The sequence below is a fragment of the Oncorhynchus tshawytscha genome, linkage group LG13 (assembly GCF_018296145.1).
Source record: "Oncorhynchus tshawytscha isolate Ot180627B linkage group LG13, Otsh_v2.0, whole genome shotgun sequence".
Classification (NCBI taxonomy): Eukaryota; Metazoa; Chordata; class Actinopteri; order Salmoniformes; family Salmonidae; genus Oncorhynchus; species Oncorhynchus tshawytscha.
The window spans coordinates 674,330-689,902 of NC_056441.1; the positions used below are offsets into that span (position 1 = coordinate 674,330).

General features: G+C 46.8%; 1 protein-coding gene across 1 annotated transcript in view; it reads left to right on the forward strand.

Annotated features, from left to right (window-relative positions):
• Positions 1-15,573, forward strand: part of LOC112264300 (protein spire homolog 1) — a 122,134-nt gene that overhangs the window by 98,254 nt on the left and 8,307 nt on the right. Inside the window, 5 exon segments of the mRNA XM_042295048.1 lie at positions 4,764-4,906; positions 9,134-9,169; positions 11,154-11,291; positions 13,246-13,316; positions 15,458-15,485. Of these exon segments, the coding sequence (XP_042150982.1) occupies positions 4,764-4,906; positions 9,134-9,169; positions 11,154-11,291; positions 13,246-13,316; positions 15,458-15,485 (416 nt within the window).

The following is a 15,573-nucleotide window of genomic DNA, read 5'->3' on the forward strand; positions in this document are numbered from 1 at the left end:
CCTTTCCAGAAACCACAAATCACAACAGGCCAACACACCTAACTCTCTTCGCAGGAATGACCATCCTACTCTGGGTGCTTTAACCAGAGCTGAAACTCCAAGAGTCACTGCCTACGCCCCCCCATCGACATCCCCTTCCTTTCAGTTAATACCGCACCAATCAGAAGCTACAAAGTTACATGATTGGGGTTCAAATGTGGCACTCTTCTCTGCCGTTGCTCCGGTACCACTAACCCTTGATAATCCTTCTGACGATCTCCTTTTACAGGCTGTGAGAAGAGCTCAGCTGGAACAGCCAGAGGAGTTAAGGCTGTTGGAACAGCTGCAGAATAATGCTGATGTATGTACTTCAAAGCTAGGACGCACCGGCTCCTGAAGCACAAAATATTCCTTACACAGGAAATGCCGATCAAGCAAAAGCCATATCGTTTGTCCCCAGCGAAGCTAATCATCCAAAAGGGACTCATTAATGATATGTTAACACAAGATATAATAGAACGTTCCTCCTCTCCCTGGGCTGCTCCTGTTGTCCTCATCCCAAAAAAGACTGGTGGTCTTAGATTTTGTGTGGACTATAGGAAGACCAACAATGTTTCCCAGACTGATGCCTATCCTCTTACTACCATCCACGAGATCCTGGAGTCATTGTCTGGCGCTGTTGTGTTCACTACCCTTGACCTCAATAGTGGTTATTGGCAGGTTGAGATGGACCAGGAAAGCAAGGACAAGACTGCTTTTGTCTGTGCTGAGGGCTTGTTTTCCTTTAAGGTGATGTCCTTTGGATTAAAGAATGCCCCTGCCACTTTCCAAAGACTCATGGAGATTGCGTTAGGTGAGCTCAAAGGGAAGATCTGTTTCGTCTACCTGGACGATATAATTATCTACTCTCAGAACAGAGAAAGCCACTTTCAAGATCTTCAAGCAGTGTTGGACAAGCTAAGAGAAGCTGGTCTGACCTTGAATATGAAGAAGAGCAACTTCTGCCAAACCTCCCTGAAGTTCCTTGGCCATATTGTGTCTTTTGACGGCATTCATGTGGATCCTGAAAAGACGAATTCTGTACAAGACTTGCCTGTGCCAACCACACTCAAGGCCCTTCAACGGTTCCTTGGTATGGCTGGATGGTACCATCGGTTTGTGTCGAACTTCTCCCAGGTGGCAGAACCCCTCAACGCGTTGAAGCGAAAAGGAGTGAAATTCTGGCAGAGTGCCAGACCTCCTTTGAAACCCTGAAACGACACCTCGTCACACCTCCCATTTTAGGTCATCCCAACTTTGATTGCCCTTTTTGTTGTTTACACTGATGCAAGTGATGTTGGACTTGGTGCTGTCCTAGTCCAACAGACTGGACTTGGCACTGAAGAAGTGCTAGCGTTCGCCAGTCGGACATTGAATGGAGCAGAACGGAACTACTCCACAACCGAGCAAGAGTGCCTTGCAGTTGTCTGGGCTTTGGAAAAGTGGAGGTACTACCTGGTGGGAAGACACTTCACTGTGGTCACTGACCATTCCTCCCTTGTGTGGGTGTTCAAGACCAACAAACCAAGTACCAGACTCATAAGATGGGCTCTACGGTTGCAAGAGTTCACCTTTGCAGTAGAATACAGGAAAGGAAAATACAACACTGTTCCAGATGCCTTGTCCAGAGCTCCTGCTTGTGATAACGGTGGCCCTCATCTTACATGTGCTACTGTCCTGTCAAGCAGTCGAGACTCGCCCAAAACGGACTTTCCCATCTCTGATGAGGCCATATGGAAAGCCCAACAGGATGATCCAGAAGTACAGGCTTTGTACCAGACTATCCTGGAAGATGGAGAAAAGATGGTCAATCCTACCACAAAGCTGACCATCATTGAAGACAAAGTCTACCGTGTTGTACAACTACCTCACAGAACACTCTACCAAATGTACATACCTGAAACTCTACGCCTTCAACTGCTTCAACATTTCCATGAAGACCCATTAGCTGGTCATTTGGGCAGGTTCAAAACCTACAAGCGGTTGCAAGCGTTACTGTACTGGCCAAATCTGGGCATGGATGTGAAGTCGCTCATCCGAAACTGTCAGGTTTGTCAAATGTACAAACCAGAAGGTAGAAAGCCTGCTGGCAAGTTGCAGCAAACGGTGGTTACCCGACTTTGGGAAATGTTAGGAGTGGATTTGATGGGTCCATTTCCTAGAAGCTCCAATCAGAATGTGTACATGCTTGTTTTTGTTGATTATTATTCAAAGTGGGTGGAGCTATTTTCCCTGCATCAGGCCACAGCAAGGACCGTTTCTAACATCCTTACGAAAGAGATCCTGACTCGCTGGGGAGTGCCTGATTACATCCTGTCTGATCGAGGTTCCCAATTTGTCTCTGATCTCTTTGAGGAGACCTGCCAAAGATGGAACCTGAGACAGAAGTTGACCACGGCCTATCACCCACAGACCAATCTCACTGAGAGAGTAAATCGAACCTTGAAGACGATGATTGCTTCCTATGTAGGGACCCAGCACAAACACTGGGACAAGCACCTTCACAAGTTTCGATTTGCCCTGAATTCTGCTGTGCAAGAGTCCACTGGAGTCACACCTGCAGAGCTGAACCTAAGTCGTCCTCTCCGAGGACCCTTGGATATGGTGCTACAGCCCCAGAAGCTTACTCCAGACGCTGCTTGCTATGACCAGGTAGTCCATCTCCACGACTTGAGAGCTCTTGTCTCAAAGAACACGATCCAGGCTCGACTCAAGCAGAAGAGAAATTATGATAAGAACAGACGAGACATGCAGTTCCAGCTTCGTGATCGGGTGTGGCTTCGCTCTCATCCTTACTCGAAAGCTGAACAATTCTTCTCTGCCAAGCTCGCTCCTAAATGGCAAGGACCATATAGGATTGTGGAGCAGATGGGCCCTTTGAACTACCGAGTGGTGAAAGAGGACACAGGTGAAGATATGCGCGTTGTCCATGTCTCACGCCTTAAGGCCTGTTACCCCTCGGCTGAGGAATTGGAGGCGATTGAGCGCCGCAAGGTCCTGGATATCTTTGAAGAGGAAAGTGAGGAGACTTTTCTTAGATTCCCAGACCCAGAAGTCTCACACCTTAAGGCCTGTGACCCCTCAGCTGAGAAGCGTGAGCTCCAAAAAGTCATGAATATTTTTGTAGAGGAAAGCGATGAGGAGACCTTTCTCGGTTTCCCCGACCAAGATGTGCCTTCCAGGGCAATGGTCGGCTTTTTCCAGGGGAGGGGGTGTGTGACGGCCCTGAATTATTCTGAACCGTCTCAGTGCAGCTCCTTCCAATAGGGCGCTTTCCCTTTAATTCCCAATTAAATAGCCAGCATCAGCTGCGCAAAAGTGGGGTTGTGATGGAGACGTGAAGACGTGTTCAATGGATGGAGACGTGTTCAACCCTCAGTTCCGAAGCTTCTCTATTCCGTTTGTTTTGTTGCCGTTAAACGTGTGTTTTGTAGCCTAATAGAGTTTACCCAGGATCGGATCCACTCTTTGCGTCCGTGGACTACACCTCTCCGTTCTTCGTGGCCTTTCTCCGCTGGAGGTCTATTGGCGGATTGGATTGTCTGACTGACCGACTGACTACCACCTTTTTGTTTTCGGTATTTCATTTGTTTTGATGTGATGTATACTGTGATTTATGTAGTTAGTTGTAGTTGAGGACTTAGTAAGAGTTGATACGCTTTAAAGTTCTGTGGTAAAATAATTGTAATATTGATTGTATGTTTAATACTGGGTTTACGCTACACGGAATGAACGGACAAACATTGCGTGACAAAAGTCACTTGAGTTACAGAGTCAAATAGCGGTACAGAGTCAATGTGGAGGCTTTATACAGGTGGTACCGGTACAGAGTCAATGTGGAGGCTCTATACAGGGGGTACCGGTACAGAGTCAATGTGGAGGCGGGTGTTGTCTTACTGTGTGTTACCAGTGATACTACTTTAGTCCTATTGGCCCTGGTTAAATGTAGGGCACTACTTTAGTCCTATGGGCCCTGGTCAAATGTAGGGCACTACTTTAGTCCTATGGACCCTGGTTAAATGTAGGGCACTACTTTAGTCCTATTGGCCCTGGTCAAATGTAGGGCACTACTTTAGTCCTATGGGCCCTGGTTAAATGTAGTGCACTACTTTAGTCCTATTGGCCCTGGTCAAATGTAGTGCACTACACTCTCAAACTGCCTGTTCCCAGGGCCTCCCGAGTGGTGTGGTGGTCTAAGACACTGCATCGCAGTTGCTAGCTGTGCCACTACAGATCCTGGTTCGAGTCCAGGCTCTGCAGTTGCTAGCTGTGCCACTACAGATCCTGGTTCGAGTCCAGGCTCTGCAGTTGCTAGCTGTGCCACTACAGATCCTGGTTCGAGTCCAGGCTGGTTTCGACCGGGAGACCCATGAGGCGGCGCACAATTGGCCCAGCGTCGTCCGGGATAGAGGAGGGTTTGGCCGGCAGGGATGTTCTTGTTCCATCGCGCACTAGCAACTCCTGTGGCGGGTCGGGCACAGTGCACGCTGACACGGTCGCCAGCTGTACAGTGTTTTCTCCGACACATTGGTGCGGCTGACTTGCGGGTTAAGAGAGCAGTGTGTCAAGAAGCAGTGCTTACGGAAGCAGTGCTTAGAGTCCTTACGGGAGTTGCAGCGATGAGACAAGACTGTAACTACCAATTGGAGACCATGAAATTGAGGAGAAAACTAGGTAAATGTAAAAAAATAAAAACTGCTTGTTCCCTCCATCCTTCTAGCCTGTCTTCTCTCTCTCCCCTCCAGCACCCCCTAGGTTCCTGCCCATCACCATGACTCCCCAGCCTGACAGTCGCCCCTCCCCTCAGAGGAGACACTCCATTGAGAAGGAGCCCCCCACCAGCGTACGACCCTTCACAGCCCCCACCAGACAGAGCTCCATGTCTCTGGTATGTACACTACTGTGTGCTACAGACAGCCTCACCATGGTATTATAGTGTACACTACTGTGTGCTGCAGACAGCCTCACCATGGTATTATAGTGTACACTACTGTGTGCTGCAGACAGCCTCACCATGGTATTATAGTGTACACTAATGTGTGCTGCAGACAGTCAAGCCTCATGTTTTCAATTACCTGGTTGGCCTCGTGTTTTCAATTACCTGGTTGGCCTCGTGTTTTCAATTACCTGGTTGGCCTCGTGTTTTCAATTACCTGGTTGGCCTCGTGTTTTCAAACACATTGTATGATGCTTCAAATGGCATAACAATATTGTCCCATCTCCCTGCCCTACTGTGAGATGGTTTCTCTGAGGTAACTTGCTGAATGACCTGGTACTGGTCAGATCAGGCAGTGTGTCATGTAGGGCTGGTACTGGTCAGGTCAAGCAGTGTGTCATGTAGGGCTGGTACTGGTCAGGTCAAGCAGTGTGTCATGGAGGGAGACTAGGAACACATGGAGGGCTGGTACTGGTCAGGTCAGGCAGTGTGTCATGGAGGGGGACTAGGAACACAAGGAGGGCTGGTACAGGTCAGGTCAGGCAGTGTGTCATGGAGGGCTGGTACTGGTCAGGTCAGGCAGTGTGTCATGGAGGGCTGGAGGGACAGTAATGTGAACCCCAGGATGAACAGCAGCCAGAGGAGTAACAGGGTTACAGAGAGAAACTGTGTTGCAGTCAAGTTACTTACTGGGGGGGGGGTGTGACACAAAACATTTCAGATGCAATTAGCTTGTTACCTTCAACTACAGTTGCAACAAAGTTGTCCAGTGTCTAACGCTAGCCTAGTCAACATCAGTCATGCACACCAATATCTCTACCTGTACATGACCATCTGATCATTTATCACTCCAGTGTTAATCTGCAAAATTGTAATTATTCGCCTACCTCCTCATGCCTTTTGCACACAATGTATATAGACTCTCTTTTTTTTTCTTTGTTTTCTACTGTGTAATTGACTTGTTAATTGTTTACTCCATGTGTAACTCTGTGTTGTTGTCTGTTCACACTGCTATGCTTTATCTTGGCCAGGTCGCAGTTGCAAATGAGAACCTGTTCTCAACTAGCCTACCTGGTTAAATAAAGGTGAAATAAAAAAAATGACCGGTTTAACGTTACCTCAGGCTCCATTGACTCGCGTCGCCTTCTCTGTTCAGTCCGGCTTTTGCATGACTTCGAAGTCAGCGAAGTTGTTTTTTTATTTCACCTTTATTTAACCAGGTATTTATATATATAACCCTAACCCTTTATTTAACCAGGTATTTATATATATAACCCTAACCCTTTATTTAACCAGGTATTTATATATATAACCCTAACCCTTTATTTAACCAGGTATTTATATATATAACCCTAACCCTTTATTTAACCAGGTATTTATATATATAACCCTAACCCTTTATTTAACCAGGTATTTATATATATAACCCTAACCCTTTATTTAACCAGGTATTTATATATATAACCCTAACCCTTTATTTAACCAGGTATTTATATATATAACCCTAACCCTTTATTTAACCAGGTATTTATATATATATAACCCTAACCCTTTATTTAACCAGGTATTTATATATATAACCCTAACCCTTTATTTAACCAGGTATTTATATATATAACCCTAACCCTTTATTTAACCAGGTATTTATATATATAACCCTAACCCTTTATTTAACCAGGTAGGCCAGTTGAGAACAAGTTCTCATTTACAACTGCAACCTGGCCAAGATAAAGCAAAGCAGTGCAACACAAACAACAACACAGAGTTACACATGGAATAAACAAACATGGTCAAGAATGCAGTAGAAAAAGCCTATACAGTGTGTGCTAATGAGGTAGGATAACGGAGGTAAGGCAATAAGTAGGCCATAGTGGCGAAATAATTACAATATAGCAATTAAACACTGGAGTGATAGATGTGCAGAAGATTAATGTACAAGTAGAGATACTGGGGTGCAAAGGAGCAAAATAAATAACAGTATGGGGATGAGGTAGTTGGGTGGGCTATTTATAGATGGGCTATGTACAGCTGCAGTGATCTGTGAGCTCTGACAGATGATGCTCAAAGTTAGTGAGGGAGATATGAGTCTGATAGACTGCATTCAATTTGCTGATGGTCGGTCGTTGATGGTCGGTCGGTAACCCCTACACCATAACCATTGAAATGTAAAATAGAGGTGAAAGCAGAGGGCTTCAGCGTAGGCCTGTGACTCCTTTCCATTCGGAAACTCCCGGTTGCCGCATCAAAAGTGCCTTTCCTCCGCGAAGGGCTGGCTGCAGATCCTGTTCGCTCGAGCTGGCACGTCCTTCCTCTTCTGGACATGGAGCCTCTTCCTCAGAAGTTGTGGGTCCTTGGGCAGCCGATGGTAGTTTACCGAGGGATTTTTTTTGGAGCCAATTCCTACAGCCGGTTGCTATACAGTTCATGTTTGAATTACTACGTTTTGTTGCCATCTTCGTTGTCCTAACACTCTCTCTTCAATTCACTCTCAGTGCGAAAACTCAATAATACAGACAATTTGCTGATTCCTGCCAGTCGTTACTATGGCGATTTAAAATAGCGCTGACCATAGCTCAAATAAACCTTGTTGACGATCAAAATAGTAAATATAGAGATGTTTTTGTGTTAAATGCACATGTTTAGTATTAGTGGATTTAATTAATACAGCTTAGATTTACTTCCTAAAGTGTTTCCATTCCCCTTTAAGGTGCCACCAATCTCCTGTGCGGCACAGTGATGGAGTATACATGAAAACAGAAAAGAGGAATCTCTCATGTAATAGGATTCATCTGAATTAGCCCATCCAGCAGGCAGATGGCTCAGTCTCCTAGAGAGATAGAGAAAGAGGTGTTTCTGGGAAAGGTGTAGCAGAAAGTCCAACCTTATCATCTCTCCACCTTCAGAACCAACTACCTGCCTTATCATCTCTCCACCTTCAGAACCAACTACCTACCTTATCATCTCTACCTTCAGAACCAACTACCTACCTTACCATCTCTCCACCTTCAGAACCAACTACCTGCCTTATCTCTCCACCTTCAGAACCAACTACCCAACTTACCATCTACATCTTCAGAAACAACTACCTGCCTTATTATCTCTCCACCTTCAGAACCAACTACCCACCTTACCATCTCCACCTTCACAACCAACCAACTACATACCTTACCATCTACACCTTCAGAACCAACTACCTACCTTACCATCTACACCTTCAGAACCAACGACCTACCTTACCATCTCTACCTTCAGAACCAACTACCTGCCTTACCATCTCTACCTTCAGAACCAACTACCTGCCTTACCATCTCTACCTTCAGAACCAACTACCTACCTTACCATCTCTACCTTCAGAACCAACTACCTACCTTACCATCTACACCTTCAGAACCAACTACCACCTTATCATCTCATTCTCCCTCTATTATCCCCCCCTTCTCTCTATACTCTCCCTCCCTTCTCTCTATACTCTCCCTCTATTCTCGCTCTCCCTCCGGTCTAGCTCTCCCTCTTAGGCTTGTGTGCTGCTGCTGACGTTGCTTCCAGAGGCATTTTGAAACTCTGTAGTGAGTGTTGCAACCGAGGACAGACTATTTTTACGGGCTACGTGCTTCAGCACACGGCAGTACCGTTCTGGGAACTTGTGTGGCCTACCACTTCGCGGCTGAGCCGTTGTTGCTCCTAGACGTTTCCACTTCACAATAACAGTACTTACAGTTGACTGGGGCAGCTCTAGCAGGACAGAAATGTGATGAACTGACTTGTTGGAAAGGTGGCATCCTACGACCATACCATGTTGCATGCCACTGTGCTCTTCAGTAAGGCCATTCTACTACTAATGTTCGTCTTTGGCGATTGCATGACTGTGTTCTTGATTTCATACACTTGTCAGCAAAAGGTGTGGCTGAAATAGAAGCCACTAATTTGAAGGGGGGTCCACATGCTTTTGTATATATAGTGTATAATGATATAATGGTATTGTTATAGTGTATTTGGCTTCTCCAGAGGCAGATATAATGGTATTATTATGGTGTATTTGGCATCTCCAGAGGCAGATATAATGGTATTATTATGTTGTGTGGCATCTCCAGAGGCAGATATAATGGTAGAATGGTATTCTGGATGAGAAGTCAGTGCTCCAATGAGTTCTCCTGAACTATTTTATTTCCTTTATGTCAGGTGGAAAACCCCGCCCCCAGCAGTGGTGCTAAGGTGGTATGTCATGGATGTATTATGTCACTCCATTCAGAATAACTGTGGATGCCGTCCAGGTCATCACCACATTGATGTATAATATTGCAATATCCAGAGATTATTGGACCCCCGACTGCAAAAAAACAAAACAAAAAAAAGATGACCTGGAACGCACCCAATTACTTCATCAATGATCACCTAATGCAATTTATAATCTTAAAACTAACATGGTTTGGCAACACATTTTAGACTTTATACACTCCAACTAACTACATGACTCACTGGGTGTTTAGATGGGCTCAGAGCTGCTGTGTTGTTTACTTCATCATCATCAGTCTGGGCATGCCCTTGCTCCCTGGGAATAATATCATGCTGGTGGCGTAGTAACGGGTGAGGTGGCGTGCTAACGTAACGGGTGAGAAGGTGTACTAACGTAACGAGTGAGAAGGTGTAATAACGTAACGGGTGAGAAGGTGTACTAACGTAACGAGTGAGAAGGCGTAATAACGTAACGGGTGAGAAGGTGTACTAACGTAACGAGTGAGAAGGCGTAATAACGTAACGGGTGAGAAGGCGTAATAACGTAACGGGTGAGAAGGCATAATAACGTAACGGGTGAGAAGGCGTAATAACGTAACGGGTGAGAAGGCGTAATAACGTAGCGGGTGAGAAGGCGTAATAACGTAACGGGTGAGAAGGCGTAATAACGTAGCGGGTGAGAAGGTGTAATAACGTAACGGGTGAGAAGGTGTAATAACGTAACGAGTGAGAAGGTGTAATAACGTAACGGGTGAGAAGGCGTAATAACGTAATGGGTGAGGTGGCGCAGTAATGTAACGGGTGAGGTGGCACAGTAATGTAACGGGTGAGGTGGCACTTTAACGTAATGGGTGAGGAGGCGCAGTAACGTAACTGGTGAGGTGGCGCAGTAACGTAACGGGTGAGATTGTGTAGTAACGGGTGAGAAGGCGTAATAACGTAACTGGTGAGGTGGCGCGGTAACGGGTGAGGTGGCTCGGTAACGGGTGAGGTGGCTCGGTAACGGGTGAGGTGGCACGGTAACGTAACGGGTGAGGTGGCTCGGTAACGGGTGTGGTGGTGCGGTAACGGGTGAGGTGGTGCGGTAACGGGTGAGAAGGTGTACTAACGTAACGAGTGAGAAGGTGTAATAACGTAACGGGTGAGAAGGTGTACTAATGTAACGAGTGAGAAGGCGTAATAACGTAACGGGTGAGAAGGCGTAATAACGTAACGGGTGAGAAAGTGTACTAACGTAACGAGTGAGAAGGTGTAATAACGTAACGGGTGAGGTGGCGCGGTAACGTAACGGGTGAGGTGGCGCGGTAACGTGTGAGGTGGCGAGGTAACGTGTGAGGTGGCGCGGTAACGGGTGAGGTGGCGCAATAACTGGTGAGGTGGCGAGGTAATGTAACGGGTGAAGTGGCGTGGTAACGGGTGAGGTGGCGCGGTAACGTAACGGGTGAGGTGGCGAGCTTTTAGACTCTGTTAAAGGGATCGTTTTCACTTTAATGTGATCGCCTCATTTTCATGCTGTCAGAATATAGGTACAGCTCCTCTATGGGAGGTTGAGCCTTTCCATTGTCATAGAGCTTTGATAATAGCCTGGGACCACACCTGTTTGGCACGATGGCACAAACAGACAGGGTGGCCTAGCGGTTAGAGCGTTGGGTCAGTAACCGAAATTTCACTGGTTCCATTACCCGAGCCGACAAGGTGACAAATCTGTCTGTCCTTGAGCAAGGCACTTAACCCTAATTTCCTCTGGGATGTTGTACTACTGTGGCTGACCCTGTAAAACAACACATTTCACTGCACCTATCTGGTTGTCCCAGCTAGCTCTTTTATGATGAATGCACAAATTGCATGTTGCTCTGGATAAATGCATCTGCTAAACTACTCAAATGTATATGCATGTACCCAGGCTACTTTGTTAAAGCTAATCAGCTAACTGTGTGTGTGTGTTTGTATGTGTATGTTATTTCAGGAGGACTTCTGCTACCCTGTAGAGTGTCTGGCTCTAACAGTAGAAGAGGTGATGCACATCAGACAGGTTCTGGTCAAAGCTGAGCTGGAGAAGTTCCAACAGTACAAAGACGTCTACAACGAACTGAGGAAAGGAAAGGTGAGAGCTGGGCCTGTCTAGACACTGTACTAGCGGGGCTAAACCTGGGCCTGTCTAGATACTCTACCAGTGGGGCTAGACTTGGGCCTGTCTAGATACTGTACTAGCAGGGCTAAACCTGTGCCTGTCTAGATACTGTACTAGCAGGGCTAAACCTGGGCCTGTCTAGATACTGTACTAGCAGGGCTAGAACTGGGCCTGTCTAGATACTGTACTAGCAGGGCTAGAACTGGGCCTGTCTAGATACTGTACTAGCAGGGCTAGAACTGGGCCTGTCTAGATACTGTACTAGCGGGGCTAAACCTGGGCCTTTCTAGATACTGTAACAGCAGGGCTAGGGCCTGTCTAGATACTGTACTAGTAGGGCTAAACCTGGGCCTGTCTAGATACTCTACCAGTGGGGCTAGACTTGGGCCTGTCTAGATACTGTACTAGCGGGGCTAAACCTGGGCCTGTCTAGATACTGTACTAGCAGGGCTAAACCTGGGCCTGTCTAGGTACTGTACTAGCAGGGCTAGAACTGGGCCTGTCTAGATACTGTACTAGCGGGGCTAAACCTGGGCCTTTCTAGATACTGTACCAGCAGGGCTAGGGCCTGTCTAGATACTGTACTAGTAGGGCTAAACCTGGGCCTTTCTAGATACTGTACCAGCAGGGCTAGAACTGAGCTTGTCTAGATACTGTACCAGCTAGAACTGGGCCTGTCTAGATACTGTACCAGCGGGGCTAGACTTGGGCCTGTCTAGATACCGTACCAGCGGGGCTAGACTTGGGCCTGTCTAGATACTGTACTAGTAGGGCTAAACCCTGGGCCTGTCTAGATACTGTACTAGTAGGGCTAACCCCTGGGCCTGTCTAGATACTGTACCAGTAGGGCTAACCCCTGGGCCTGTCTAGATACTGTACCAGCAGGGCTAGGGCCTGTCTAGATACTGTACTAGCAGGGCTAGGGCCTGTCTAGATACTGTACTAGTAGGGCTAAACCTGGGCCTGTCTAGATACTGTACTAGTAGGGATAAACCTGGGCCTGTCTAGATACTGTACTAGTAGGGCTAAACCTGGGCCTGTCTAGATACTGTACTAGCAGGGCTAAACCTGGGCCTGTCTAGATACTGTACTAGCAGGGCTAAACCTGGGCCTGTCTAGATACTGTACTAGCAGGGCTAAACCTGGGCCTGTCTAGAACTGGGCCTGTCTAGATACTGTACTAGCAGGGCTAGATACTGTCTAGATACTGTCTAGATGCTGCCGTACCGGCAGGATAGGTACCGGGGCCTGTCTGGAGATGCCGTACTGGCAGGGTAGGTACCGGGGCCTGTCTGGAGACGCCGTACCGGCGGGGCAGGTACCGGGGCCTGTCTGGAGATGCCGTACCGGCAGGGTAGGTACCGGCCTGTCTGGAGACGCCGTACCGGCGGGGCAGGTACCGGGGCCTGTCTGGAGATGCCGTACCGGCAGGGTAGGTACCGGGGCCTGTCTGGAGACGCCGTACCAGCGGGGCAGGTACCGGGGCCTGTCTGGAGACGCCGTACCGGCAGGATAGGTACCGGGGCCTGTCTGGAGACGCCGTACCAGCGGGGCAGGTACCGGGGCCTGTCTGGAGACGCCGTACCAGCGGGGCAGGTACCGGGGCCTGTCTGGAGACGCCGTACTGGCGGGGTGGTGTTCAGTAGGAAATCATTGCAGATATAAATGGCATGAATACAGCTTACATAGTTCCTTATTCCACATATCAGAGTAGCCTGTGTTCTACAATACTTTCTGAACCTTGCACAACGTTGTGTCCTCCTGTGCCTGCAATGCTCCTTGTTGCTGTCACAATAAACATCACATGCCTCAAACAAATACCAAAGTAGTCTGACTGGATCCGTCTTGTAACATTCTTGCAGCGCTTAATGTCTTTGACTTGATATTTACTTGATTTCTGAAATAACCGTTCTCCTCTCTCCTGTAGCTGTGTTTCTCCTGTCAGACTAAAAGGTTCTCCTTTTTCACCTGGTCCTACACCTGCCAGTTCTGCAAAAGGTACATTTATATTATAGCTGTGTTTATATTTGAATATAGTTCTCTGTTATGGCTGTGTTTATATTAGAATATAGTTCTCTATTATGGCTGTGTTTATATTAGAATATAGTTCTCTATTATGGCTGTCACTTTGGTGACTAAGTATTTTTAAAACCTCTGGCTTTGGGCTAGATGTCTCAAGGTGTAGTTCATACATGTATAATCTATGAGCAGAATTACTGTTTTACCTCAATTAGCCACAAAATCTCTAGTCTGCAAGTGACTGTGTTTCTGGAAGCTGTGTGGCACCATTTTCCCCCATGATTGCAAGCCCCTAGCAGTTCAAGCCAATGAGCTTCAGCCCCTCGCCATTTGAGCGACAGCAAGCAAGACACACACAGCAGAGCGAGAGAGCGCAATAACGTGGTGCCCATATTTAATGTAGTACGACATTTTCAAGGGACCACTTGACTCTTGAGCACTACATTCAGATCTACTGACTCAAAGTACCGGAGAATCTCTTTAATGTTAATCAGAGGGGGTGGGGTCTCTTGGACATTATAAGATCATATGTAAATCAAAGAGCTAATATATTAATCGTCTGTATTTGTTTGAGCTGTACCCCCCCAGGCTTGACTCCTGCCAGGTCACACAGGATGCCTGGCCTGCTTTGGCAGGGCTCACTGGGTGTCGTGTTTCCTGGTAGGACCCAGGATACCTACCCTCCCCCTCCACCCATCTATTGTTTGTTGTCATGTTTGTAGTTACTGTTGTTGTTATTGTCCTTCTAAATGGAAAATAAATTATAAATGAAAAAATATACAGTACATTTGGAAATTATTCAGACCCCTTGACTTTCTCTACATTTTTTTTTCGTTGCAGCCTTATTTTACATTTTTAAGTATTCAGACCCTTTACTCAGTACTTTGTTGAAGAACCTTTGTCAGTGATTACAGCCTCAAGTCTTCTTGGGTGTGACACTACAAGCTTGGCACACCTGTATTTGGAGAGTTTCTCCCATCATTCTCTGCAGATCATCTTAAGCTCTGTCAGGTTGGATGGGGAGCGTCGCTGCACAGCTATTTTCAGGTCTCTCCAGAGATGCTTGATCGGGTTCAAGGCCAGGCTCTAGCTGGGCCACTCAAGGACATTCAGAGACTTGTCCCGAAGCCACTCCTGTGCTGTTTTGGCTGTGTGCTTAGGGTGGTTGACTGGGGGCGAGGTGCTCTGGAGGAGCACTCAGGTATCGTGTAGGATCTCTGTGCTTTGCTCCATTCATCTTTATCTCAATCCTGACTAGTCTCCAAGTCCCTGCCGCTGAAGAAAATCCCCACAGCATGATGCTGCGACCACCATACTTCACAGTAGGGATGGTGCCAGATTTCCTTCAGATGTGACGCTTGGCATTCAGGCCAAAGAGTTCAATCTTGGTTTCATCAGACCAGAGAATCTTGTTTCTCATGGTCTGAAAGTCTTTAGGCCACTCTACCATAAAGGCCTGATTTGGTGGAGTTCTGCAGAGATGGTTGTCCTTCAGGAAGGTTCTCCCATCTCCACAGAGGAACCCTGGAACTCTGTCAGAGTGACCACCCGATTCTTGGTCACCTCCCTGACCAAGGCCCCTTCTCCCCCGAGACTGTGTTCTTGTGGACCTTCAATGCTGCAGAAATATTTTGGTACCCTTCCCCAGATCTGTACCTCGACACAATTCTGTCCTGGAGCTCTACGGACAATTCCTTTGATCTCATGGCTTGGTCTTTGCTCTGACATGTACTGTCAACTGTGGCACCTTATATAGACAGATGTGCCTTTCCAAATGATGTCCAATCAATTTAATTTACCACAGGTGGACTCCAATCAAGTTGTAGAAACATCTCAAGGATGATCAATAGAAACAGGATGCACCTGAGCTTGATTTCGAGTCTCAAAGCAAAAGGTCTAAATACTTACGTATTTAAATACTTATGTAAATTTACAACACTTTCTATAAACCTGTTTTCGCTTTGTCATTATGGGGTATTGTGTGTAGATTTGAGATTTTAGAATAATGCTGTAACATAAAATGTGGTAGAATTCAAGGTGGTCCGAATATAATCCGAAGGCGCTGCATATATCAGAATTCATGCAATTTGTTGTGACTGAATATTTCGCTCTCTTGCCAGGCCTGTGTGCTCGCAGTGCTGTAAAAAGGTGAGCCAAAGTAGTCTTCGTCCATCCAGTGACCACACTAGCCCTTTAATTGTTGACAGATTATGTCTATATATCTGACCCTCCTAAC